General features: G+C 37.6%; 2 protein-coding genes across 3 annotated transcripts; both read right to left on the bottom strand.

Annotated features, from left to right (window-relative positions):
• Positions 1 to 9,549: 9,549 nt before the first annotated feature.
• LOC115751229 (nuclear transcription factor Y subunit B-4) lies at positions 9,550 to 10,111 on the bottom strand. The gene has a single exon (XM_030689006.2). The coding sequence runs from the start codon at positions 10,109 to 10,111 to the stop codon at positions 9,626 to 9,628; it is 486 nt and encodes a 161-aa protein (XP_030544866.1). The 3' UTR covers positions 9,550 to 9,625.
• Positions 10,112 to 18,163: 8,052 nt separating this feature from the next.
• On the bottom strand, positions 18,164 to 20,240 carry LOC115751240 (probable methyltransferase At1g29790). 2 transcript variants are annotated; one of them, XM_030689016.2, is made up of 2 exons: positions 20,064 to 20,240; positions 18,164 to 19,827 (listed from the first exon to the last, which is right to left on the bottom strand). In XM_030689016.2, the coding sequence occupies exon 2, from the start codon at positions 19,751 to 19,753 to the stop codon at positions 18,344 to 18,346; it is 1,410 nt and encodes a 469-aa protein (XP_030544876.1). In that variant the 5' UTR covers positions 19,754 to 19,827; positions 20,064 to 20,240; the 3' UTR covers positions 18,164 to 18,343. The 2 variants fall into 2 exon arrangements, with proteins under 2 accessions (XP_030544876.1, XP_030544877.1); XM_030689017.2 differs by having other exon boundaries at positions 18,164 to 19,823; positions 20,096 to 20,240.
• Between the last annotated feature and the right edge of the window lie 6,644 nt (positions 20,241 to 26,884).

Below are 26,884 nucleotides of genomic sequence, written 5' to 3'. Positions count from 1 at the left end.
AAAGAGATGATCATAAGGCATTGCATGTCTAGGATCTATAGATGCACCAATGCCTCTAAGCTTGAAGGGAGTCAAAGGCATGCAATAACTCAAATACGGTGTGCTAAGACCAGTCAAGCAAGAAAAAGAGAGTGGTAGGGACGCGATTGCGCTACCGTGTAAGTCCAAGACTGGAGTTTTTGATAGATAAGAAGAAGCTATCTAGGATTATCATCAAATTGTAATTTCTTTGCAGGAGTAAAGCAGACAAATTTGTGCAATTTAGTGTTGTCATAAGACTAACAAGTCATCATCCATGGAAGAAATTCGACTGGCAGATGACCACTCTTCTTCCAAGCCTGATGTAGCCCCTTTCACGATCTTGCCAAGAACTTATGCTATGGAGGAATCGCTCTTCCATCATTGAATCAAATAATTTACAAATATATCGCAGTCTTGGAGAGGTAATACTCCAAATAGAAAGCACAACATACTATCCACTTCATATAAAAATTTAAGCACTCTATCCATGCCTTAGATTTTGATATCGGACCATCACCATAAGCTTCTCAATACATCTCTTCAGAGGTCAATGTTGTCCTTCTTCACAAAGTCTTCCCTACAGGGCAAACTAGCGCATTCGCTAACCATGAGTTGTGTTACTAGTATAATGTTTGGATTTTTCATGTTTCATTTTCTTCAGACAGTTTATATGCATCACTATTAGATAAACACTTCATATTGACAAGCCCACCTATCGATCAACAGGGACAAACTAGCACACTCCCTAACCGCGACTTGTGTTACTGGCATAGTGTTTCGACTTTTCATACTTCAACTGACTTTTTCTTCCAACAGTTTATATGCATCAACATTGGATAAACGCTTCATATTGACAAGCAACTCCCCATCCACGTCACAGCACAAAATCAGGGAATACACTGGCAAATGCCACCTTGCTATCCTTGTAATTGTTAGGAATACATGTCTACGTTGATTAAAAGATGTTCAATCTTAATCAAGGAGAAGTATCTATCTCATGCCTTATCCCTCTCAATTCATTTGACATAAGTAGAGCAAGCACAATCGCGTTGACTCTATCTGAAAAGTGTTTCCTTTCATGCAAACTATTTTTCCTTCCCATAAAATAGGGTGGCTTTGTTTATTTAATCACTCTATTTCATGAAAGTAAAAAAAAATATGGTGATTACCCTATTTTAAAAAATAATAATAAATAGGGAAATCATGAACAGGGTGATCACAATGGTGATTAGAAAAATAGGGTAATTTTTTTAAAAAAATAGGGTGATTACCCTATCTAGTAATTCAAAAAAGGGTAATAAAAATATAGGGAAATAATTAGGTTAATCACCTTTTTTTAGTCAAATGCAATAAAAAAAAAATAAGGCAATAAATCAGGTGATTAAGCTATTAAAAAAATAGGATGATTGCCCTATTGTTTTAAAAAAATGTATCGGTCAATATTTAAAAATAAGGTAATCACCCTATTTATTTAAAAATATGGTAAAACTAGGGTAAAACTAGGGCAATAAAAAGTTAGGGTAATCACACTATTTGGTATTTAAAAAATAGGGTAATTGCAAAAAAAAAATAGTAAACAGGGTAATCGTCCTATTTTTATAAGGTAGGGTAAAAATAATGCAATAAAATATAGGGACAATCGCCCCATTTAGCATTTAAAAAATAGGGTGATTACCCTTTTTTATTTAATCAACTATTATTTTTATTGCATGAAAGAATGTGGTGATTATTTTTTGTTGTACGAAAATACTCACTTTAGGTGTAATCACCCTATTTATTTAGTCGCCCTATTTTTTTCAATCGCCCTCTTTCAAATTAGACGATTGCATGTATACCCATTTGAAAACATATGGTGTTTACATTCATGCTTGATTGTATCTTGCACATTATCAATCTTCCAAGCTTTACGACACCCAAGTAACAATGTCAAACATTTTCTTAGCCTCTTCTTTATTATTCAAATTTTGCAAGACTCTAGTGATTTCTTTCCGCAACATTCTCCCTTATCCTTTTGATTTACCCAAAAAAAAGTTCAATTTTTTTTTTTTTTTCTTTGTTAATTCGATGGTTTCAAATGTTTGGCCTTTTGAGGTTAGAACTTTTATAATCATTTACATTACTTAGGGTGAATCACAGTGATCAAATTTTTAATGAAGAAAATATTATGGCCGTCCGTCAGCACGATTTCTGAAAATTTACTATCCACCACTTATTTTTTAAAATCAAATCGTATTTTCTGACCTCGAACAAAATCTGGTCAAATTTAGATAATAAAAAAATGCGAATTCTCCTATTTCAATTTTTTTTTTTCCAAATTACATTATTTGAAAGCTTTAATCTTCACAAGACCACGCACCTCATCCTGTCGGAGCTAAACTTGTTTAGTGTTTCCTTTCTATGTCAGAGACAACTAAATCTGCCAATTGCTAGATCCCAAACAAAAATACTTAGTAGTAATGGTGATTGAATAACTTAGATGGTTGCATGTTAGCTTCACTATGGAAACAAATACAAACTTAAGAGTGAGACTCGGGTAGTATTAGAGGTTGAGTTCTCCCAACTCATATTTATGGGCAATATGCAATATTTCGATGACTTGATATGCCAAGTTTCGGTTCGTAGTAGGATGAACAAATCCAAGCAAAGAAAAAACGGCAAGAAAAAGCTTTATTTTGATTAAGGGGAATACCATTATAAATATCATGTGGGATCGACTACCTCAAGTATTCATGTTGTTTTAGCCAAAGTGTTAGTGGACTATGAGAAACTACTTTCAGTTTTTTTTATACGAGCACAATCTAAAATGAATAAAAGGCTAGTTTTTTTTTTTTTTTTTAAGACAAACCTTTCACCACTCTATAATCTTAAGCGCTTGTTTCTCATTGAAAAATTTTTCTTGAGGAAAGACTCTAGAAATTCCATATCTTTAGTAAGTTACTCACTTTAGTGCCAATTTTTCGGCAATATTACTTCAATGCCCCTTTGGTATAAGAAAAAAGCATCACTTAATGTGCTATTGCCGGTTTGGGATGCCTAAAACTCGACTTTGCAATATATTAATTTTTTTACGACATGACTTGCTAGAGATCCAACGTGGTAATATTTCAGCATAAATGCCCTAAACGACGTTAATACACATTTTGCTCAAATTCAACAGAATTGGGGGACAAGTTGAGCCAATTTTCCCGTCTTCTTCAAATCATAATTCATACCGAGGCATTTTGCAGCGAAAATTAAGAGCTGCTGGAATGGACAGCAGGCTCAGGCAAGCAACTCAAGTTACTGCTACTGTGAGCTTGGACTTTCGATGCAGCTCGGTCGAAGCCCTGACTTTTGATGCTCGATGTATTGATGGAACGGATCGAATAACTTGTCGATTTTGCTGAAACTCATCACTGATTTTAACTTCAATTGGAGGATCCGGAGCCTCAATTGCTTCCTCATCCTCTTCAATGGAGGCTCATCAAAGTCGAAGACACAATCGGTGACGTCAAGAGATTGCTGATACGCTAGGAAGGAAGAGCACCTTTCAATTAGTTTTCTAACTTTTTATACTTCTTTTCCCATGTAATATATCTGCCTGCGATGTTAACAATCCATTTTGCTTTAGGATCCATTCGACCCCTTTGCAAGATAACCGATCAAAAGCCGGGTCTTTCAAATAAGCTTTTGCTAGAAACAAAGGAATTGTCAAACGTTTGTCGAGACATATTCCACTTTATCGCCGTTCTAAAAAATCAACATCTTTTGAACTATGGAAGGTATGCAATAATTACGGTGAATCCAAACTTTTCCCAGTAAAAATACTGGAGGATACAACGGCATCTATTCATTGACCCATTCAATTCTGTGATATCTTTCGTTCGCATTTTTTTCTGCAACTAGGTGAAGTTGTAGAATTTTTTGTACCAATGGTAACATCAACTCCTATTACCCACTAGGCATAACTAGCTCTTCTTGCGAAATCCGATAGGGTGACGTCAGACGGTATAATTTTATGTTTGGATGTTAACGATCTTGGCTATTAGTTGACCATTGACTTTAGCTGAAATCGTCAGAGACTTCAAATGCTGTGTTTATCAAATAAATGTTAATTAAATTGCACAATCTCCTCGTGCTCAAGTTATAATCCAGCCTTTACTATTTCGTCCATGGTAAGATTATCTTTTTCATCAGTTCTCATCGGTGATGCCTTGAAATCTCTAGGCAACTCGGCTTGAACCGTGTTTATTTCACAAGTGGCAATGATCCAAATGAAACGTTTCTCTTTCCACTAGGTGTGACCTGTGGACTTTTTTCTTCTTTCTTTTTAGATGCCTAATCTTCCAACGTGGGCTTTCAAGGTCCAGTGGGTTATAGAACTGGAAGTTTTTGTCTAATCCACATAATAGTCAAAATTTCCACTATGCATCCGGCGTCTTTGCGACGAAATCCGACGTCTCCACTTGAAGCTTATGCAAGCCACTTCACTTGGTTCCTCTCACTATTAGAGGGCACCTCGAAAGACCTTCAAAACTTCATTGACACCCAGCTAAATCTATGGCACTTAAAAAAAATCAAGTTTTCTTGCAATCCCGGAACATGCCTTACTCCAATCAATGTTATCGGGATACCATCGTGCATCTTGATTCCAACATCACAAGCACCCATAATATCGTACTTAGTGTTGTTCCTCAGGAGAGAAAAATATTGTGTTTCCTTGTCTTTGAATCACTTGATTGCCATCTATCCACCAATAAGTAGTAAATCAGTTCATGTTTGGTGTAACGTGAATGAACAACCAAAATACATAACTTATCCGTCAAACGATGAGTCCTCAATGACACACAAGATATATTTATTACTATCCCAAATACTATCGTAATAGAATCAAAGCACGTATCTCATCACTAAGTCAATCTCATGTGAACTCAATTAACTAATGACCATATTGAATTCGTTGATATGATTAGCAACCAACACACATTCACCATCTTTAAGTGAAACAGACTTCGCATCAAGTAGAGCTTATTGATAGCAGATGGATTCTTGTACATGTTTGACAAGGCATTCATCAGTCCTACAGTAGTCTCCTTTCAAGATATGACACGCGACATTACGAGTCAACATTAGTCGATTAACACCCAATGCCTGTCTATTCAGCAAACTCATTCCACTTGCTTCATCAACACTAACTTGTTCCTATATTAGGCTAAGTGCATATTCCTCCGATATAGATAATCTTCAATTTGCATTCTTTAAAAATCAAAATCATTCCCATTAAATTTTTCGAGTTTCACTTTTCCTTTTTCTATCGGCATGGATTCACTTCAAGTCATCCAAGCTTGACTCTAATACCAATTGTTCAATAAAACAAGCGGTTGAGCAATAAAAGAAATAGAATAGGCAAATAATCAAGCAATAGAGTTAGGTAGTTCAGTCGGTTTGACCTACTCCATAAGGAAAGCAACGCAGAATTCTACTATAAATCAAGCGATACAACGGATATTCAACTACACTCAAGTCCCTCAACCACTCTCATTATTTTTTAACCCACAATTACACTCATTAACTTACATAGTTTTTAGCCCTCACAATACCTCATGACGCAATCTTTCAATCTTAGAAAGGTATTCAGAAGTCGTACCACAAGATTCATTGGCTTCAAAACACTTGCAACTTCTTCGGGAGGCAAGCTCATTTGCTCTATAATTGAAAAAAACCAACATCTACCTTTTATGTAGTTATCCATAATTGGAAACCCCTTTTAGCCGACTCAAAGCAAGAAACCTACTCAAACTGGAACTCAAACTCCGATGTGGGCATAAGAAAGTTCGAATAAAATCTAATACAAAGCCCTGGTTGGATTGGACTTTCCTGTTAAGGCCGAAGATCCCTAATCCAACAAGGATTTCCTTTGTTTTGCTTTTACCATAGTCGGAGTAGGAATCAAGGTATAAACCGGACTTCGACATATTTTGATTCGGTCGGTTTCGTTCACGGGCACAAACTTGACACATATGTTAACAACATTCAGAGAGTTTTCTCTAGAATTTCACGTGTGAGCAATTGGACAATTGAATATATTTTTGGGATTTCTTGTCGATCATTATCGTCTTTGTTATGTCACGGGTTCTATTTTTCCTTTCTCCACTTCAAGCCATGGTCTCAATACACGATCAGTATTCATGGTTTTCCTATTCTGGAGAAAGGTTTAAGCGATGTGGGGATCCTAAGTATTCCCAACTTTAATGACGCACTTACTCTCTTATGATCCTTAGATTACCGGGGTACTACCATGGGGTGACTTGCTTGTTAAGAACAAATTTATGCAAACGCCACACAATCGATTTCTTGTATCACTAATTAACTATAACAATTCAATATCTGGGTCATATACTTGGACTTAGGCTTGCGTCTTATCTAGTCCATGAGGTTAGTGCGGTATTACATGAACCCAATATTCACCTTTTTTTAGTTGAGTTACCCAATCATAAACATGTCACCATCTTTTGCTGGAAGGAGATTTTCTACCCCATTTTTGCTTCCAAACTTAGATCACTGATCCATATGAGAGAGACAAATTATCACTTAATGTAACAACGAACAAGATTCAATGAGATACCACAAGAGACACCATGTGGCCGAGTAGAGGGTCTTCATCCTCTTTCCAAAGTGGTTGACCAACTTCTCATGCTCTAAGTTGCAGCACCTTAAAATTTTTACTTTCTGGAGAGTTTCGCTCATTTTTAACATATTGCAGTTTTGACGCAAGAGCTACAACGTATTCTACTAACTAACGATTCCAAGTACGCAAGAAAAGCTTTTTAAGATAGTAAGGTACAACCCTCTAAAACTTTTTACACTGATTTATAAATATAATAATCATGAATAACTTATCACTTGTGCAGTAATTTATTTAACAAAACTTTAGCATCAGGTAAAGCTAAGTGGTTTCATTAAAACTTCAACCCTTTGCAAATCTCCACCTAAACACCCAAGCTATGTTAGGAGGAAACCGCCATATTCTACTAAATAGATATCTGTGTTATCTATATCTAAGTCTTGAAAAAAAAAATGTTATTTGGAGGAATGTTACAAAAATATAAGGCCAATTATATCCCGTAGTTAAGTGATAACATACATACGTCAACAATTCCTCTTGTGCAAATCGGAAAGATACATGGATGATTATTGTCCATATAGAATAGAAGAACAATAAATAATGAGAATATATATAGTAGGGGTGAGCATGGTTCCATGGTAGAACCAAGAACCCGAAACCGGAACCCGTAGGATCTAGTCCGGTTCTAGGTTCCAAGGTATGTAGGGTAGGTTTCGGGTTCCAAAAATTGAGGAACCCGTTCCAATGGGTGGGTTCCAGGTTCCGGTACCTAGAACCCGGAACCCGGACCCTAGATCCTAAAATAAATTTTTATATTTTTCTTGTTATATGTTTTTGCACGATCCTACAATGTTTTATAGCATACGATGATGATTGTATAATCTAGAGCCAAACAAATTTTTAGATTTCAGGTTTCAACAAATAATAAACGTGTTCCAATGGATTGGTTTCGGGTTCTAAATGTAATCAGTACGGAACATAAAACCACTCATCTCTATGTTCTCTTAGATATTATAGCGTTCACTCTTATTTTGGTTAACTAAAAATGAAAAAAAAAATAAAGGAAATTGATAGGTTCTCGGGTGCCTTGGGACCGACCATGGAACCCGTGACAGGGTAGGTTCCGGGTTTCAAGATATGACAGGTAAGTTTCGGGTTCCAAAAAATGAGGAACCTATTCCGACGGGTAGGTTCCGGGTTTCAGGTGGAACTTGTAATGAACCTAGAACCGCTTACTCCTAATATACGGATAATAACTTATTAATCGGACATAAAATTCAAATAAACTTGCTCAAATTGTCATGTAGAAAGTGACTCCATATACATAAGTTCTTTTGTAATCTGTATTGAGTCGAAAATAACTTATTAAAGCTAATGCATTTGTAATGTATATGAAAAAGATTTGTCTAGATGAAAATAACCTATTAAAGCAAGTACATATTTAATAAAACGTGGAAAAGATTCATCTAGAATCATTGACACGTGTAAGAGAGAGTGAGTAGTGGTCCCTCGAAGCTTTGCCGAAACATTCCCATAAAAGATGTAATTTTTACCATAAGAGTAATAACCTCAACTGCATTAAAGAAGTACCAATCCAGATGCCCTAAAGGAAAAAACACACATGGCCGAGATTTGATTGGACATTCACGAGAAATCATGGTGTGTAAAGCCACGAAATCGTGGTCCCTGTTTCTAGGAAACCCTAAACGTAGTACAGTGTCGGAGAGCTCTCCTAGGCCCGTATGACTTGCACAACTCACCATGTGTCCACTTCAGTTCCCTGTACCCAGCAGCATATCTTTACCCTAGTCTTGATGTGTGTACATAACTTTGAGAGAGAGAGAGAGAGAGAGATGCAACTATAGCTGAGTCATGCAAATGAAATATATTTTTTTTTTTTGCAATTATAAATGAGATCAGGTGCTGAAATTTGCACTCTTTTTGGTTTCTCACACTACTGCATTTGTTAACGGGCCTTGATAAATATTAGGATTTCCTTTGAAACATGATTTTATCCACTCCCAATTGATGGAAAAGTAACGCTCTCACATTCAATTTTGGGATCTAATCATAGTGAAATCTAGTAATTCCACATATAGTTTACACAGCAATACATAGAATTTCTATATGCAGGCATGTGAAAGAACCAAAATTGAATGTGTCACCATGATTGAACTTCTCAACCGTGTTGCCTATAACATTTTAATGTTCAGTAACATTTGTAGTGTCGGCGCTGGAGCGCATCACACGATTCCATCTGTTCTCATTATTTTTCCCAACACATGTAGTCAGGCATTTATAAAATTTTGTTAAATTAAAACTACCTCAACTGGAATCCATTGACAAGCATGGGAAAACCTGAAATTTACCGTTAATTGTATTAAAAATCTTGCTCAATAACTATTCTGATGACTCTACTATATATGCAATTAAGAGTTTTCCCTCCTTTTTGTCGTTCTTACCATTCTCTTGAAGATTTGTATGTTGTTATAGTTTACACAAGCTGTGACAGGATTTTTCATCGCAGATGTTTTCATTCTGTTTCCTCTAAGGTTAGTCTACAGGGTTTTCAGGAAGGTAAAATGAAGGAAGATCTGAAAAGATCTATATTGAAATAGCTATCTCAAACTTACACTACAAATCTTCTACTATGAATATCACTGCAAAACACTAGGAAAAATGAGACATTATTGAGATCTATCTTATCTCTCCATATTTCTCCAAATCCCTCAAGAACGCGCCTAACAAAATCCACAGATGTCAACCATATCATTTCTGCAGAAATTTGAAGAAATGGGAGGAAAAGAAAATTTCTAAGAGCTCATGAGGTTACGTTTGATGTCTAAACAGTCCAGAGTTACCTTTTGGAGAAAAAACTCTCAATACCCACAATCAAACTCTAAGTAGTCTGGTAAAATCAATGTTGGGTAATCTTTGTTTTCAGCTTGTGTACATTCATCAGCTTCTTCATTTGTGAATTTGAGAAAAGAAAAGGAAGTATCACCCTCCACCTGGCTCAGATGTGGAACTCTTGCCCTTGTCAATGAATTGGAACTCTAAAGGAGCAACACTTTGGTGGGTTTCGACTTGCCTTACTCCTTGCTCTTCAATTCTGAAGTGTAGATCTTCGTCATCCTTTTTGTCCCCACTTGTAGTAGCTAGGGTTTGATTGTTGTTGTTGTTGATCCTATTTCTCTCTCTTTCATACTCCCTATATTTGTGCAAATACCTGGCCATTGCCTCAGCATAGTTGTCAAACCCTAGATTGCTGAGAGCCCAACAGATGTCGTCCCCGTTCACCGTCTTGCGATTCTCCTTGTGACACCTTTCTGACGCCTCGCCCGTCACGAAGCTTATGAACTCCGTTGCGCACTCTTGGATGGTCTGCTTTGCTTCCTTGGAGATCTTGGCGTTCGGCGGCAGGATTTGCTTCATTATGCGGCCCACGTTTGCGATTGGTAATAAGCTCTCTGGCTCATCAACCATTCTCAGCTTCTTCTCGAAAAGTTGGATATGGTGAATCGCTGAGCTCGGAGTCTATATACACATTTCTGTATGTGTATACGCCCGCATGCAAGCGTATATCTCCCAGACAACACAGATATAATGTACTGGCTAGTTCTCTTCTCTTTCGCCATGTGGGTCCTCAACTTTTTGTTTTTGGCAAACTAAAGTTGAGGGCACATAAGAATATAACAGGGCTAAGGAAGGCTCTTTACTTTTCGTTCTTTCTTTTTTTTTTTTTTTTTTATGATCCAGGATCCGCCGGCCGTAATCAAGCTTCGCCCTTTCCGACGGTAACTATACCTGGAGGAAGGCTGGCCCCGCAACCCATCAGTAAGGGCCCCCCACTTAAGTCCGAGAAACGTTGGGAGAGTTTCGAACCCTTGACCGTGGCTTACGTCGGCGCCAAAAGGCTTGATTCTCACCAAACACGCCATGCCCGTGGTGGGTATTACTTTTCGTTCTTTATTATTTTAATAATCTCAATCTATGCAAATAGCCTTTTACGAAGAAAACATCTTAGGATTATAAACATGCTATTAACCTATTTCAACTTGTACTAAATTATGCCAAGGGGAGTTTATTGAAAGAAAGGATACCTGGGACAAAGCATTTCATGGTAATAAACTAAACTAAAGATGAGAAACCAATTAGCGATATAAATAATGGATGACAATACACCAAAGGAGGAACTAAATTATTAATGGCAGCTCATCAAGGCAAAACTTTAATCATGAAACAATTGCTTTAGTTAACAATGAAACTTCATACAAACCTTCGACCAGGAAAAAAAAAAAAACAAGCTTCATATAAACTTGAGGATAACAAGTGAGTGTACTCAAAAGCAGATACGTATTCTGATCAAGAAAATTATTTACATAGTAAGTAATTCTAGGGAAATTCTGGAAACCCTAAAAGAGATTAACTATTGTTAGACCAATACAAAATGGAATGTGGTCCTTGATCCTTTACCTAATTAGTGATTATATCAACAGATTATGATCCTTATAGTGTTTGATTACCTCACTACTGATGTTTTAATAAGGACCTCGTCACTTATATGGCAGCAAAGAATCTACTTTATCAGTTCATGATGCTAAAGTTTTGTTCATTTCCAGAAAACTATAGAGATGCCAACGAAACCCGATAGGCCTACACAGAAATAAGTCAAATGTATTTTTATTACCGCACAATCGATCATGGTTTTAATATAGTATCTGCCAGATAGTTATCTCAGTTTGGCCTAAGATTGTGCATTTGGATACATAGTGGAATGGCAACACTAATGATGCCAATATGCATAACTAATAACTTAATGAGATAATGGAGCGGATAAAGAGTACTAAAGATAGCTAACGTCTTGAATGCGACGCTTCTTGGTCACTTACAAAGGATTGCGAATATATAATTCATCACGACGATGTATAAACTGGAGGTTGTTGGTTCAAGGAATTAGACATTCTCTATATAGGTGAGCTTACCGGAGAAAGCTCCAATAATCATGTTTCATGTTAGCTATGTCGCGCATATTCCATTGCTTCATGGGGTGGATCGGTTTGTCTTACACCGAGGGCGTACAATTCTAACGAATCCCAGATTGTTTCGTTTGGTGAACCAGTCAAGAACTTGAACAAGCACATGGCTATGTGTTGACATTAGTTCGGTAATTCGAGTTGTCGGTCTTCATTTACCCTGATGGCAAGTACCAATAGACATTGAGCTATTCATAAGGTTTTGAGGAACCAACACAAATTGGCCTCTAAGATTTAAAACCAACAAAGGCTTCGATTCCAAGTTTCAACCAAGCAACTCTGTTTTTTCCTTTATGATAACTACATAATGATGTGATAGCATCGTAACACTATATTAGATGGTGTATCAAACAAATTTTTGACTTCATTTTGCTTCATCTTATGTGCGGATCGTTCTCGCAATAATTTCAGCTTGTTCATCAGTAATTTAAGGTTTTAACTTGTAAGACATGAGTATCTCTAGGTTTCACTATTGCTAAAGATAAAATGAATTAGATGCACCATGAATAAAAAATGATTGAATGTGGAAATCATTCTTCTACAAATCTTTTTTTCTATATGTTGAGTTTATCTATTGATAACTAAGTCAAGAAGGGATAAGAAAAACACTCGTGGAGATACTGAAGTTTGCAGAATATTATGGACCAGAAACCAAAAAAAGAAGCTCAGCTCTTTGACTTTCTGCAAGGGGAAATACACATATAGTCATTGTTCTTTGATTTCAGATGTTTTATTTTTCCCAAATAATTTCACATGCAGTCAAATTCTACTGACATTCCTCAACCTTCTTTTAATCAAGTAACATCTTCTCGTGCTAGACCACCTTCTACAATTGGAAAAGGCTTGTTTTTTTTTTAAGGTCAGAGATGTTGTTTGTGTCACTAAAAAGTCTCACTTGTTGACTCATCTAGTGTTTGGAACCTTGGTTGGAGTTCCCCATCATGTAGAGAGAGATTGAAAGTTCCACTGAGCAAATGGGTATGGGCAAAAAACCACAAAATAGTCCCGAAAAGAAGGTCGCTTTGAGGGTCTTAAGAAAATAGTACAGTTTATGTTTTCCCCTTTTTCTTTCTGTTTTCCCCTTCACCAAACTTTTTGTCTGCACAATTTCTTGGGGGTGGCGCTATTTCCACCATCATTTCAGCTTAGCATTCCGTTTTTTTTATTAACTTACTGAAATATCTTCCTCGCTTTTTCTTCAATTTATTACTTCTTTTCTTATCAGACTAATCCACAAAGCTACCTTTATTTCAGTCATTTCTCTCATTAATTTCATAATATGAATGCTCCATTACACCCAATATATCAATTTACCATATCTTAATATCATTTTACTTAGAGAATATCGTTGATTTTAATTTATGGTCTCATCAAGAAATTTCACTTTGTGACAGCTTATGAATACATAATTAATTACTTTTTTTAAAATAATGTGAGTGAAACCATATTTCAAAGTCGAAAATTAAAATTTAATTAATTATTTAGCAGATATTGATAAAGAATCGAACAGAAAAATTAGGTTAAATGATTTACTTTGATTTACTACGGTACGGTTGGCACGACGGAAACGTTAAACATGTGGACCGTGTAAGCATCCAACGAAAATAACACCACATTACTTTACAAATCAGTTTTCATACCCATAACAATGTTCACGATCGTAGCGGCGCTATCACTATGAATAATGTAGGTATCCCTTTTCCTGTCAAGGTCTTCTTTTTAAGGGCTAAACCCTCAAGAACTCATCATCTTTTTTTCATATTTCAAAACGAAAAGTGCGGAATTCATAGACAGACTTAAAAAAAAAAAACTGAGAAAAAACGAGGTCTATGCCTCAATTATCATCATCTGGGTCGTCATCATCACTCTGGGGTTTCGGATTTTATTATTCCACCTTTCACATGCACAAAGCTTTGTTTGTCAGAACAGGTCGAGTTTCAGACTTCTAGTGCCTGTTATCCGAAATAGCTGCGACGGAGTGTTTAGGATTTAGGGTTAATGGTGTGCGTTACCTTATGAATAATGATATCCTATTAGGCAATTGGACTTGTTTCGAGTGAGAACTATTATGTTTTCTAGAGGATTATAACGACTACGTGATAATCGGCAAATAAGCAAAAAAGAGAACAAAAAAAGGAAAACTCAAGCGGTGATGCTGCCTAACCATCGCTGATAAGGGCCGGCAATGGTGAGGGGATGGTCAACAACAGTCGTCAACTGTAGGCGAGGCCCTTCCTAGCGATGGTGGGGCTGTGGCGATAGTGAGACCTCGCTTGTATTTTCTTTTTTTCTTTTTTTTTTGTACTTTTTAAAAATTTGCATATTTATCAACATTACTTAAATATAATTTATATTAAACGACATCAATTTAGCCATGTCAACTCACATAAGAAAGAAAGAAAAATCATGTCAATATTTTTCGTTAGCCAAATTGAACGGAGTTAACAGTAGGATTTGATTGCATCAATTTGACAAATTTTCAAACTTAGTTGCACTTTTTGAAAGTGTTATGACTCATTTATACTTTTTTAACGAGTTTTAGAACTTCCCACAAAACTAAATATTGGATTTGTTGCCCACCCCCATATTTATGAAAATGCTTGATTATCTTATCCTTTAACTTTCAGCTTAAAATTATAAAATATATTATTGTAATTTGAACCTATTATACTACCAATCTCTTATTATGAGTTAACCAACTATTATTCGTATTTCGATAAAAATAATAATATTGTTTGCATAGAAGGTAAATATTACTTTCAAAATTAAACGATGGTGAATAAAAAAAATGAAACTTTAAGCAAATAGGAAATAAAATTGATTAAAAAAATGCACAACTTGGAGAGAAATTCGAATTTTCCGCAAAAGTTTATACATTTCTAGACCTTGTCCGGGAGAATTTCTCCACATATTTTCTCGGTATGCACAAAAATTCACCTTTTCATAAAAAGAAAAAGGTTGAATTATACAACCTATAAGAAAATAAATCCTTTAGCACTTTTGAATCTTTTGTAAGATTTACTCAACTCTCTCTATTGAGTTTGAAGCCATGGCTAATTTCGGGAGACAAAAGGAGCTGGAGGAGGTTTTTTGTCTAGAATGCAGTGGCTTAAGCTTGGTGATCAGAACACAAGCTTCTTTCATAAGGTGGTCAAAGTGAGGGATTCCAAGACAGCTTTGAGAGCTAAACTTGCTGAAGATGGGAGGAAGATTTGAAGGCCATAAACTCAATAGCTGAAGAATCATTTGGTTACTTTTGAGAAATTGTTTAAAAAGAATTCTGGCCGTTCTGATCCACTTGTTCTTCAGGAGTGCTCTTACTTTTGTCTGTCAAACCAGCAGCAGGATGACTTGATCAAGCCGTCACTGGTTTGACTTGTTCTTCAGGAGTACACTTCCTTTCATCTGTCAAACCAGCAGCAGGATGACTTGATCAAGCCGTCACTGGTTTGGAAATGATAAGTGTTATGGTCTGTGAGTGATGGCAATGCTTCAGTGGATTTCTTTCCATCTGACAAACTTGTGAAAAGAGCGAATGCTGCTGCCAACGCTCTTGTGCCTGAGATTGAGAATGCCTCTTCCATGACTCAGTTTCGACCTGTTTCATGCTGCATTACTATGTACAAGTGCATTGCCAAACTGATTGGAAATAGACTTAAAAAGCTTTTGCCAGATTTCATAAGCTTCAATCAAGCAGCATTTGTTGAGGATAGATCTGTAGCTGATAAACATATTGTCGGCCCATGAATTACCATAGGACTATTTCATCTCCTAGAGCTATGATAAAAGCAGACGATAGGAAAGCATTTGATTCTGTCAACTGGGATATTCTGTTTGCTGATTTGAATATCATCAAAATTCCTGACAGATTCATTGAGTGGCTAAGATCTAAATTGCATTGCATCCCCTCATTACTCTTTTCATTGGAATGTGGTCTAGAGGGATTCTTTAATGTGGAGAAGGGCGGGCGACGAGGTGATCCTCTTTCAGCTTATTTGTTTGTCATAGCTATGGAAGTTTGTTTCCGCAAATGCTCAAGGAAAGTGCATTCACTGTAAGTGTTCAGGGGTTAAATTAATCCATCTTGTATTTGCAGATGATCTGATGATTTTTTTCAAAGGAGACAAGGCTTCTCTTCTTGAGATTTTAACTTTGTTTCAAAGATGTCAAGAGTTGTCTGGCTTGAAGCTTAACCCCCAAAATAACTGACACGTTCTTGGCAGGGTCTGATGAAGATAAGCAGGCTGGACTGATTCCACCAAGTGGATTTCAGAAGGGTGCTCTGCCAATGAGATATTTTGGCTTACTTCTCATCTTTGGAAGGCTAAGTGATAACGATTGTAGGCCCCTTTCTTTTGCTGGCAGATTACAAATACTCAAATCAGTGATTTACAGCATCATTAACTGTCAGAGCCAAGTCTTTGTGCTTCCTAAAACTCGCATTTTTGTGATGTGAAGCCCAAAAAAAAAAACCGAATGAGCTTTTAGTGGCTCGGGACCAGGTTTGACTACCTTAAGTATGAGGAGGTCTCAGGCTAAGAAGACTTATTCCTTGGACATTGTTAATGTCCTTAAATGTTTGTGGTCTTTATCGCATTTATCTGGTTCTCTTTGGGTTGCTTGGGTGAAGCCTAATCTTCTTCACGATCAGTGTATTTGGTCGACTGTACTTAAAGCGGACTGCACCTCTGTTTCGAGGAAAATTGAAGTAAGAGGTATATTGAGCCTTACATAATGTGTTCCATTGGTGATGGAACTTCTACTTCAGAATCAAATTGGGAAAGGGAGAAAGGGAGATAGCACTGCTACAATGGATTACATGTCGAAAGCGCAGCCTGAGGATCCATCCCCCTTTTACTCGATAGATTTTGGTGATGATGGTTTCCTAAGAAGTATTTTTAGGGCAGACTCTAGATGGATAGTTGATAATGGGTCCTTTGGACGTGTTGTCTTCTCTGACACTACTTATAGAACGAATAAGTTTGGTCAACCATTTGCTAAGTTTGCCGGGGGTTAAGCATCACGGGCAGCTCATTACTTTTGGTGCGGCTTTGCTCTATAATGGGAGTGCTGAATCCTTCAAGCTGTTGTTTCAGACTTATCTCACTGGGATGTTGGGAAGGAAACCGGAGACAATACTCACAGACCAGTCATCTTCCATAGCCTGTGCAATTGCAGAAGTATTTCCTGATACATGTTGCCGCTTTTGTGCGTGGCAAATTCTATCAGAATGCAACTGAAAATCTGAGTTATGCATTTCATTCATCACGGCAATTTGTATCAGATTTCAGTCTTTATTTACATGACTATGAAGAGGAGGAAGAGTGGCTAATGGCCTGGAATACCATGCTGGAGAAGTACAACCTGCAGGGTACTGAATGGTTACATGGCATTTTTGAGCTGATAAATAAGTGGGCGATGGAATATGGCCATCATATGCTCACTGCTGAGCCTCAACAACACCCTCATCCTCTGTTTCGAACATTGTCGGTTCTTGGCAGATAAGAGAAATCAAGAACTCCTCGGGGAGACTAAAATGAGGCAGAGTGCTCCCATAACACAAGCAAATGTTGAGATGTTAAGGTAAACGGCCGAGGTTTATACTCCATCAAAATTCACGTCTTCCGACAAGAACTCATGAAGGCATGGGATTGCACCATTTACAAGGATAGTAAATCTGATACATCAGTAACATATAAAATCCACCACAGAGCAAAATCTCAAGAAACTTTGGTTACACATGAGGCGTCGAAATATACCATTAACTGCCCTTGTCTTAAATTTACTTTTGTGGGCATTCTAAGGTATGGTTATAAATTACCCAATTAAGGAAGTTCAAGGTAACTCTCAAGGACCGGTTGGGAACCGCCGTGCCCGATCAAGTAGTTATTTTCTTGAAAATTTCAACTCTTGCAGTAGAGAGCGAGGAAATGTTCAAGCATGCAAACTGTTGAAGGACTTGCTAGGGATAAAGAAGAAATAGAGTCCGGTTGCCCTGCAATCCGAGGCAAATGCTCAAGGTAAGCTCTAATTTCTCATAGTGGAGTTTTCTACTTGTGTGAAATAATTTCTCTTTTCTCCTACACGATTTCAGGTTCAAACTTGTTTGACTACTAAAGTTGAAGGGAAGATGGGCACCCTGTCATTGTTGCTTCTTCTTCAGGAAAATAGGGATGCAGGAATGGAACTTAAAACTGTAAGCAAGTTGCTGTGGTTAATGTCAGTGGTGGCTTTGTTACCAGCTTCGCTGATGCGAGTAGCTGTGTTCTTGGGTGAATGTTGATGGGTTTTGCAGTAGAAATCAGTTTATCGCAATCATAGACTCTTAATGACATTGTGTAGCGAAAGACTCATAGATGGTTAAAACTACGGCCAACTGAAAATGAAAATAATTTAGCGATACGCTGATCGGATACTGTTGCCGAGGGGAAATAATCTTCACATGGTCATTATCAGCCACAGATAGGCAGAAAGAGAAGCAGAACAAATGAACGTTCACTCATCATGCTACATTCTTGAAAGTTAGAACTCAGCTATATTGATTTCTCCCTTCAAAGTATCACCTGCTACATTCAGTACTGACTTCACAAATTTAAAAAGGTAATACAAGAGGGCACGCACGTCTTGATTTGCGAATCAAATTTACGTACCATCGAAGAGAAAATTAATCAACAGATGTAATTTATATAGCTCTTGGAGGTTTCTCCAGTACTGCAGAGAGATACACCTCATTGTCCGACTTAGGAGCGATTGCCCATTTGTGTTTCTTGTATCTGAACTGCAGAAACATGTACATGTAGTCATCCAGATCTTTTCTCTTACAGAAGAACCGATCAATCCACAGCAATCCTCCTGGCCTCAACACCCGATCCCAGTCGAACATTATGAAGTCCATCAGCACTAGATCGATCCACCCGTCCAAGAATCCTGTCGTGTGAATCAAGTCCATTGTGTTGTCGAAAAAGGGTAGCCTCTGGTTCAGCGTCACATAGAGAGGAACCAGGCCTCTCAAGGCAATCATTTCATTGAACGGAGCCCCGAGATTCAGCGCAGTCGTGATGATTGTCACATTATTTTCTCTCATTCTCGCAGCGAAAGTTCCCGTGCCAACACCAAAGTCCAATCCAATCCGTACTTCTCCAGGCTTAATCTCTAGGATGTCACTAATAAGAAAATCCGTTATAAGAGATGTGTTAGTGACCCATTTCAGCTTCTCTTTCTCCATTTCAAAACAGCCGGAGCACTTAGAATAACCGCGCTGCGGGTTGTTGCTAGCTAGGCATTCAAAGTTCCTGCACCGGTAATTGCTCCACCTCACGTTCCTATGGTCAGGCAATCTCCACAGGGACTCATTAATGGCGTACGGCTTTTGGTAGACCTTCGAGGCCCGGGTCAAGCACCGTCTACGCGGGAGAGGATCGCAGCCATTGATCATGAGCTTCTGCGCCATGTTCCAGTCATCCTTGCAGTAGGAACCGATGTCGTAGTCCATATATTCCTCCAATTCCTTCTTGTACAGCACACAAGCATGACCGATCGTGTTGTGTACTCTCTCGCTTCCGTATATGTTGACCTTCCCTACTCTGTTCTCCTTCGGGGTTATGTACTTCCGGATCTCCTCGATTATGAACGTGTTGATCAATGGCTCCTCCTTAAAAGTAATGTTCCTTATCCCTTCGCCCTTCGGTAGCCGGATCTGTCTCAGGGCGATATGAGCACTGTAAAGAGGCCTAATCACCTCATCTTCCAAGTACTTCTTGTACTCCAGCTTTGTAATGTTAGAATTAGCCAAAGCATCTTTATTCTTCTCCATCTGTTGCACCTTGGATTCGAGCTTCTCTTGCAAGGTGTCCAACTTGTTTAGCACTTCGTCGACTCTATCCGAGAGAGCTTTCAGGTCGAAACCGCTGTGGAAATCCTTCATTCCGTAGAAATGGTGGCATATGTCCTCGTTGCGCAGGAAAAATCCGGCCTTGTAGAAGCTAAAGAGGCTCAGCAAGCTCGCGAAGATGACGAGCCCACCTAACGAGATCTGAAAGCAAGCCATTACCCTCTTGAATCCACATTTAGGAAAACAACAGCAGCTCTTCATGTTTGCCCACAGTGGTGCTTGTGTTTTCCCAAGCTCTGGAACTTCAACTTGTTCCACTCATATGCTCAACCTGATGAATAAATCAGATGCTAGGACATTAGAGAGCACATCATCATGATCCTAGGATCAACTTTTGTCAAGTCTAGCTTAAAAACAATGGAAGAATTCATGTTCATGAAAGATAATGAATAGAAGACATGCGATCTCATTGAAAGCCAAACAAATTTTAAATTTTCTGTTCTCTGCATTTCAGCAATAATCAGGGAGAAAGGGAGTTACAGTCGAAGAAAAAGAGGGGAAAATTTAACAGGATGAAGCCGAAACTTGTTGGGAAAGACATACCCAGTTGAGAAAACGAGCAGACAATGGAAAACGCTTACAGCTTTCTGGGCTTCTCTCTGGACGTTGATCCACAAGATTCATCCAATAGTTCCCCAGTCTCTGCAATATTTGTGGCACAAAGACATCCCTCTTTGACTTTAAAGGACTTCACAGAGACTCTCACTCTTTAGAGCTGGAAAACCTTAAACCTCAAGATTTTACTCTATCTACAGATACTTTGGAGGTTAATTATTTGAAATGGAATTGAGAAACTTACTTTGTAAAATAGAGAATGAGATGAGTTTGCTGATCTTTTAATCTATTTTGTTTATGGCTAAGAAGATCGCTTTAGGGGATAAATTTCGACGCCTATAACTATCTCACTAATCTCATGGACTGGATCCAGTGCAAAGCGAAAGATCAAGTGAATGGCAAGTACGTAAAAGCAAGAAAACAAAATAATAAGATTAAGCGGACTAGATAAGCGTGTTAATTTAATGGGTAGGCACAAATCTTGTGACGAAACCATCGAAAGACGGTATAATTTTTGAAATAGGGTATGATTTTTACGAGATCAATGCTTATTCTAATGTGTTGAAACGTTGACCATGGAGGGTGGGGAGCGTGGTGGGGTCATGCTTTGGTTTGGTTTTCAAGAACCGTGGGATTGGATCAGCTCAGCTCATATTGCGCAACGCTTGTTTCCAACGTCACAAAATTGACTTGATTAATTGATTTTTTTTTCTTGTAGTTTTAATTCTCTCAAAATAAAAGAAAAGTCTTTGCCCGATGTATAAGGTTTACCTTCCATCTTTTTACGTGTAGACCCATCGCTTATAGTAATAATTGTAGTAAAGAGAATCCGAAACCCACCAACACCAGCCTACACGGCAACAACAAATTGTTGCACAAAAGGAAAGATTGATACGCATTCTATTGATTGAGAAATCATAAGGCCATCAAGTCCATGAGCCAAGGAAGGCACGAGCCGAAGTTCAAAAAGTACCTTAAAGAAGTAGAGTTTTAGATGATGAGGAAAGTCGATTTAAGTAGATAAACAATTAGACCATGAAGAATTTACTGTTGAGCTCATGGATCAAGTAAGACGAGAGCAACATTATTTGTTGTCACCCACCATAATCGGCTACAAGGTGAGAATAACACGGATTTTCTATTTAAAATGGGGGAAAATATTCGAGATCCAACGCTTTTGTCCTAAAGGTGCAAAGAGGACTAAAATGATAAACAACATTGCTTGTGTCTACTTGCCCAAATCTTGGGTTACTTACGGTCTCTTATGAGTAAAATGCAAGGAGTTGACCAAGCATAAAGGAATGGAAAGTGGCCAGTTTTTAGGATTATCTAGATGATGTGAATACTTGCTATAGTCAAGAAATATAAGATTGCCCACAGTTTTAGTGCGATCTGACCTAATTTTACCACCAAAATAAAAATCTAATTTTAGGTATGGAAGTCCGTACACCTGACTATATGTCATTTGATATAGCTACGTAATCTCAAAATTACATTTATAACCCTGAATTTTAACAATAGTTTCAATTTAGTCCTCAATATTTGAAATTTGTGAACTTTCCTAAAATTTCTAATTACGTGAGACTTCCGATCCATGACTTATTTATTCTTTTTTCACGGTTTTGCATCGCATTGAAGATAATTCACATATCTTGGGCGCGACCAAGTTAAACGTCAACGTGGTTTCATAGGTTATATAAAAAAGGCTGAAATCGATCTTTGTAAAATCGAAAGGGTTAATGCCGTGAAAAACCCCAAATTAGTCCACCTATGACAAATTTACGCCAAACTAATTTTTTAACCATCAAAAATCCCAAACTTGTACACATGTGATAAATTTAACACGGACTAATTTTTTTATCATAAAAAATCTCAAACTGGTATAGATATGACAAATTTACCCTCCGTTAATTCTTATAAAATTGAGTTAACACCACGAAAAATTTCAAATTGGTACACCTACAATAAATAGAGAGTGAAAACCCCAAATCGATAAACCCATCAACTAGCATGTGTCATCTTACTTGGCGATTTAAGGGTAGAATTTAACAAAAATCAATAGAAGGTAAATTTGTCACATATGTACTAGTTTGGGGTAAATTTATTACAAATATACTATTTTTGTAGTTTTTTGTGATGCAAAATTAGTTCGGAGTAAATTTGTCACATGTGTACCAATTTGGAGTTTTTCGTGATATTAACTCAAATCGAAATGTGAGTTAGATTAGAGAGATCATAGTCCCATGAAACTGGATATAACATGAGTAAGGTCCTCAAATTTCAAATGATTTTCTTTTGTTGTAACATCCAAATTCTCGAAATGGGGTCAAGCTCACAACAAATAGACCGAATGGACAAAAACCAAAATAAATGTATTTGTAGTCATGACGTACTAGAGAACTTTTTTTTTTATGTGGTTTCTTTCTTCTTCTTTTTTAGAGTGTGCACACTAATTGACATTTTTATCCCTTAATCGAAGTGTCAAAGCTAAGTCCAATTCGATATGGAAATAGAGAACGGGCCGAGTTATAGATCCATCTACTGATGCTAGTTGCCTGGGCCTTCAAAAAGCCCAAATAACCTTCCAAACGATGGGCAGGTGAAATGGCTTAGGCTGAGGTCACTTCGTTGTTCGGGTCGGCTTCAAGCCTTCAATCCTCCAATCAACTCTACATCTCTTTGTTTGCTCGAATTCCTGATAAATTTTTCCACTCAAATTCACCATCATATATATGGAGGGGTAGAAGACCTTTGATGCCAAATGTTAGATCTAGCGATCGGATGCATTTGGACTAAGTTGATAGTTTGGCTTGCAGATTCATCTCGAGATAAACCTAGCCCAATAAGGGTATATTTTTAAGACATTCAAGTAGCTCATTACCTTTGAGAATCCAACCACATAGCGAACTGGGTCGTTAAAGCCCATAGACTTGGCGCTCTCCCTTGTAATTGGGTATATAACCTCCTCCTCGGACCTTTCTCGAGGCGGGTTCTTCTTGAGCGATTTCCTAATTTAGTTTCCTTCGGTTGTACTGTCAACCAAGTAATGGAAGTTCCAGCTTCTTGGCATGCCCAGTTTGTGAGAGGACTGACTAGACTCATCCCTTGTATGCTCACCGATATATTTCTCCGCATTTGAAAACCTTCAACTGAACAGATTTATCTTGTGCTTCTGCAAGGTGGGGATCTTGTATCAAAGGACAATATGAAGAAAGCGCTCGAAATTATTTTGGAAACTCGCTGGGAAGGTGATGACCTCGTAACAGTAAAGCAGCAGAGGTCACATCTGTTTGAGATAGCTAGGATAGAGGTGGGGATTGATCTCAAGACGAGAAATTAGACTCAATTTGGAATTAACCCATGGGGTTGCTAAGTTTAGGCATAATGATAGGCGAATAGCCCTAGAGCTCTCTAATGTTCTTGATTTGGCTGACCATAGTTTGTTTCTGAGGGTTCCGAGTCATTCCTAAGCAATTCAAACATCAGTGTGGAAAATATCTTTCAATCCTAAATTTTCGCGCAACAAATGACCTCCTCAAGTGTTCATTTTTGACGCAACAAATGAACCCTTTAGCATATCCCCTTGATGTAGCCAACAAGATTGAACAAGTAAACAATTATCGTCGTATTTTCACTTTTACACTCCGTCCTATAGACGGACTACACTTGTCTATAAGTTACCAACGTTACCAAAACACTCATCAATCATGGTTAGTTATTTTTTTTGTAATTATTTCAAGTTTTTTAAATAGGTTACAGAAGACACACTACAAAAAAACAAAGTTTTAGCCACGAAATTTGCAACGAAAATTTGGGAAAAATTCGTGGCAAATCGATTTTGCCATGACATTTGCAACGAAAAAAATTTCGTCGAGAATCAGGCGTCGCAAATTTTGCCACGACAATTTTTATGTTTCGTTGCAAATTTGCCACGAATTTTGCAACGAAACCGTATTCGTCGGCAATTTGCAACGAAAGCATGTTCGTGGTACATCCGCCACAAAACAAATCTTCGTCGCAACTTTGCGACGACCATTTTATTTCGTGGGAAATTTATGACGATAATGGTCGTGGAAAATTTGCGACGAAATATTGTTCGTCGTAAATTCGCGACGAAGATTTATTTCGTGGCAGGTTTGCAACGGTCATAGTTTCGTGGCAAATTCCCCACGAATATTTATTTCGTGGCAGATTTCCAACGGACATGGTTTTGTCACCAATGCACGACGAATATTCTTTTTGTGGTAGCTACAAAAAAACTTTTTTAGTACTTATGTTGCGACGAAATTTGCGACGAATCGATATTTCGTGGCTAAAACGGCGTCGCAAAATTTGCAACAGAAATTTTGTATTCGTGGTAAATTTGCGACGGACATGGTTTTGTCGCCTTTTTTTTGGGCCAATTTATTATTTATATACATTAGCGATGGCAACATTAGGAAATTTAGCGACAAATATTTTTTTTTGGCACGAACATTTTTGGGATTGTGAATAATACATTCAAACCACAAAGCACTCGGCATTTCAATTCGGCACACACATTTAGACCATCTAAGGGTTGTGAATCCCTCGGAGGAATTGGGGAATCAAATGCTCGGACCAACGGCTTCATTCCCTACATACTACCTACGTACAACTTGCAATCTAGGGGTTCAATCTACCGGAAGCAACAACACAACGAAACAAAGCCCATTGATCAAAGAGTTCACACCGCCCTAGACCTGAAAATTCTGGGCACAGGTTCTTGCTTTCAATGGAGAAACTTCAATTCCATTGTCTAGTTGATGCCAACTTGCACGGAAGGAAATTATTCAAACTTTCTCAGATTTGGGCCAATAGCTACCTTGAGAAATGTGGTCACATATGCTGGTCGAACCAATCGAAATCGCAAAGTAGAAGCTATTGCCATCTCCCGACCTGTCACAATGGAAAAAAAGCAAGTATCAGACAATGAGGTTACAAGAATCGGGAAGCTTAGTCTCCACCGTATACATGGGCATGTTGTGAACTTGTATTTCTATGTTCTTCTTTAGTCCAGTCGTAAATCACCAGCAAGGGTAACATTCAAGCCAAGCCATAAAAATTGAAGTTGAACAACTTCCTCGGTGATTTCACAAGCTAAGAAAAGCATCGGGAACATAATCATCCACGGTCAAACAAATGGTATGGTCATCTGAGATGGGAACCTTCACATGTCATAGTCAAAAGACATTGCCTTTATGATTGGCTCTAGTGAGGCATAATAAAGCAAGATTAAAATAAAACTAAAAGATGATCTCATTGTATACGTCGTCGAAGCTATTATACTAGACAGAGCATATCAAATCCAATCCCATAATATGGACATTTCTCAATCTATGTCGACAGTGATACTAACAGCATAGTTATTCTCTATGAACACTTCTTTATACCAGAGGCATAATAAGGCAAGATTAAAATAAAACAAATGGTGTGGTCATCCGAGATTGGTGTACACCAATCATGGTAAGTAATTTTTTTTCCTTCATTATTGCGAATTTTTATATTTAATATTTTCGTTTTCGCAGGTGAAGACCGCGGTAGAGATGAAGGGGAGGCTTCATAATAAATTTTTGCTGCATTGCAAGTCTTAGGTTTTATTTGGTTTAGAAGTGTTCGTAATTTATGTTAAACAAAATAATAAATAAATAATGTAAGTGCATTCATGATTGAATTAGGTGCATTTGGTTAGTTTAATCACATAGCATTTAAGAATCTTTTCTTAGATTTAGTTAAAATTTGTATTTAATCGAATAGCATTTATGGAACTTCATTAGCATCAAAACGGTTGTAGAAAAACGAGTCACTTCTGTGTTCTTTTGCATTAGCATCTTGTCGTTTACAAAGTTCAGCAGTTACAATCAATGGAGACTCGAGTATGAAATGACAATAGGTCGTTGGCTGGATAGGGTTTATCTCCGATTCCATTATATCCGCTAGTAGGTTCTTTTCGCATTTTCCTTTAGTTTTTTTCGCGACTTTTGGTTTTAATGTCTGTGAAATGCACAAAAAATGCACGTGATATGCACGAAAAATGCACGTGATACGCTTGGCCACGAGTGAGCTCAAACAATTAAGTTGCCGGTTTTATTTAAGATGAGGTCAATTGAGGTACATAAATTTAAAAAAAAAGTTCAGATATTTATTGTAAATAAAACCAACTAAAACATAAATAGTACAAATTTTGGTTTCTATAGTATAAAGTGGATTATTGGGTCATTAATGGTTAGAAATAGAGACTTCGATAAGTCTGTTTAGTTTTAAGTTTAGATTTAGCTTAGTTTCATTTGGTTAGTATACAATTAGTTCATGGGTTTTAGTGAACACCTTTGATATGTTTAGTCTAGACCAGAAATTTAACTCAATTTGTGTTTAACTCATCGAGTTGCTAAACTTAGGCATACTGATAGGCGGATAGCCGTAGACCTCTCTAAAGTTCTTGATTTGGCTTACCACAGTTTCTATGGTTCCAAGTCATTCCTAAGCAATTCAAACCCCGGTGCGAAAAATGTTTTCGATCCTAAATTTTTGTGCAACAAATGAACCTTTTATAGTTTGAATTGCACACACTATCGTTCATGGGAGAGGTTCAAAACGTGATGCACAACCATGGTAAGCACTACATTACGGTGGTAGTTGCCATCAACTAGCCACCATCACAATCATTGGGGGCTTCTTCTTTTTATGGAGGTGGAGACGCTGCTGTCAATCTCCTGCAGCAGTGCCAGCCGAGGCGCCGATGAAGGCGCTTGAGGAGGT

The sequence above is a fragment of the Rhodamnia argentea genome, chromosome 6 (assembly GCF_020921035.1).
Source record: "Rhodamnia argentea isolate NSW1041297 chromosome 6, ASM2092103v1, whole genome shotgun sequence".
In the NCBI taxonomy this organism is placed as follows: Eukaryota; Viridiplantae; Streptophyta; class Magnoliopsida; order Myrtales; family Myrtaceae; genus Rhodamnia; species Rhodamnia argentea.
This window is presented reverse-complemented; position numbering and strand designations above follow the sequence as displayed.

What these genes read in the sequence shown, in the direction of transcription:
- LOC115751240 (XM_030689016.2), bottom strand. Translation starts at nt 19,753, where the DNA reads ATGAAGAGCTGCTGTTGTTTTCCTAAATGTGGATTCAAGAGGGTAATG.
- LOC115751229 (XM_030689006.2), bottom strand. Translation starts at nt 10,111, where the DNA reads ATGGTTGATGAGCCAGAGAGCTTATTACCAATCGCAAACGTGGGCCGC.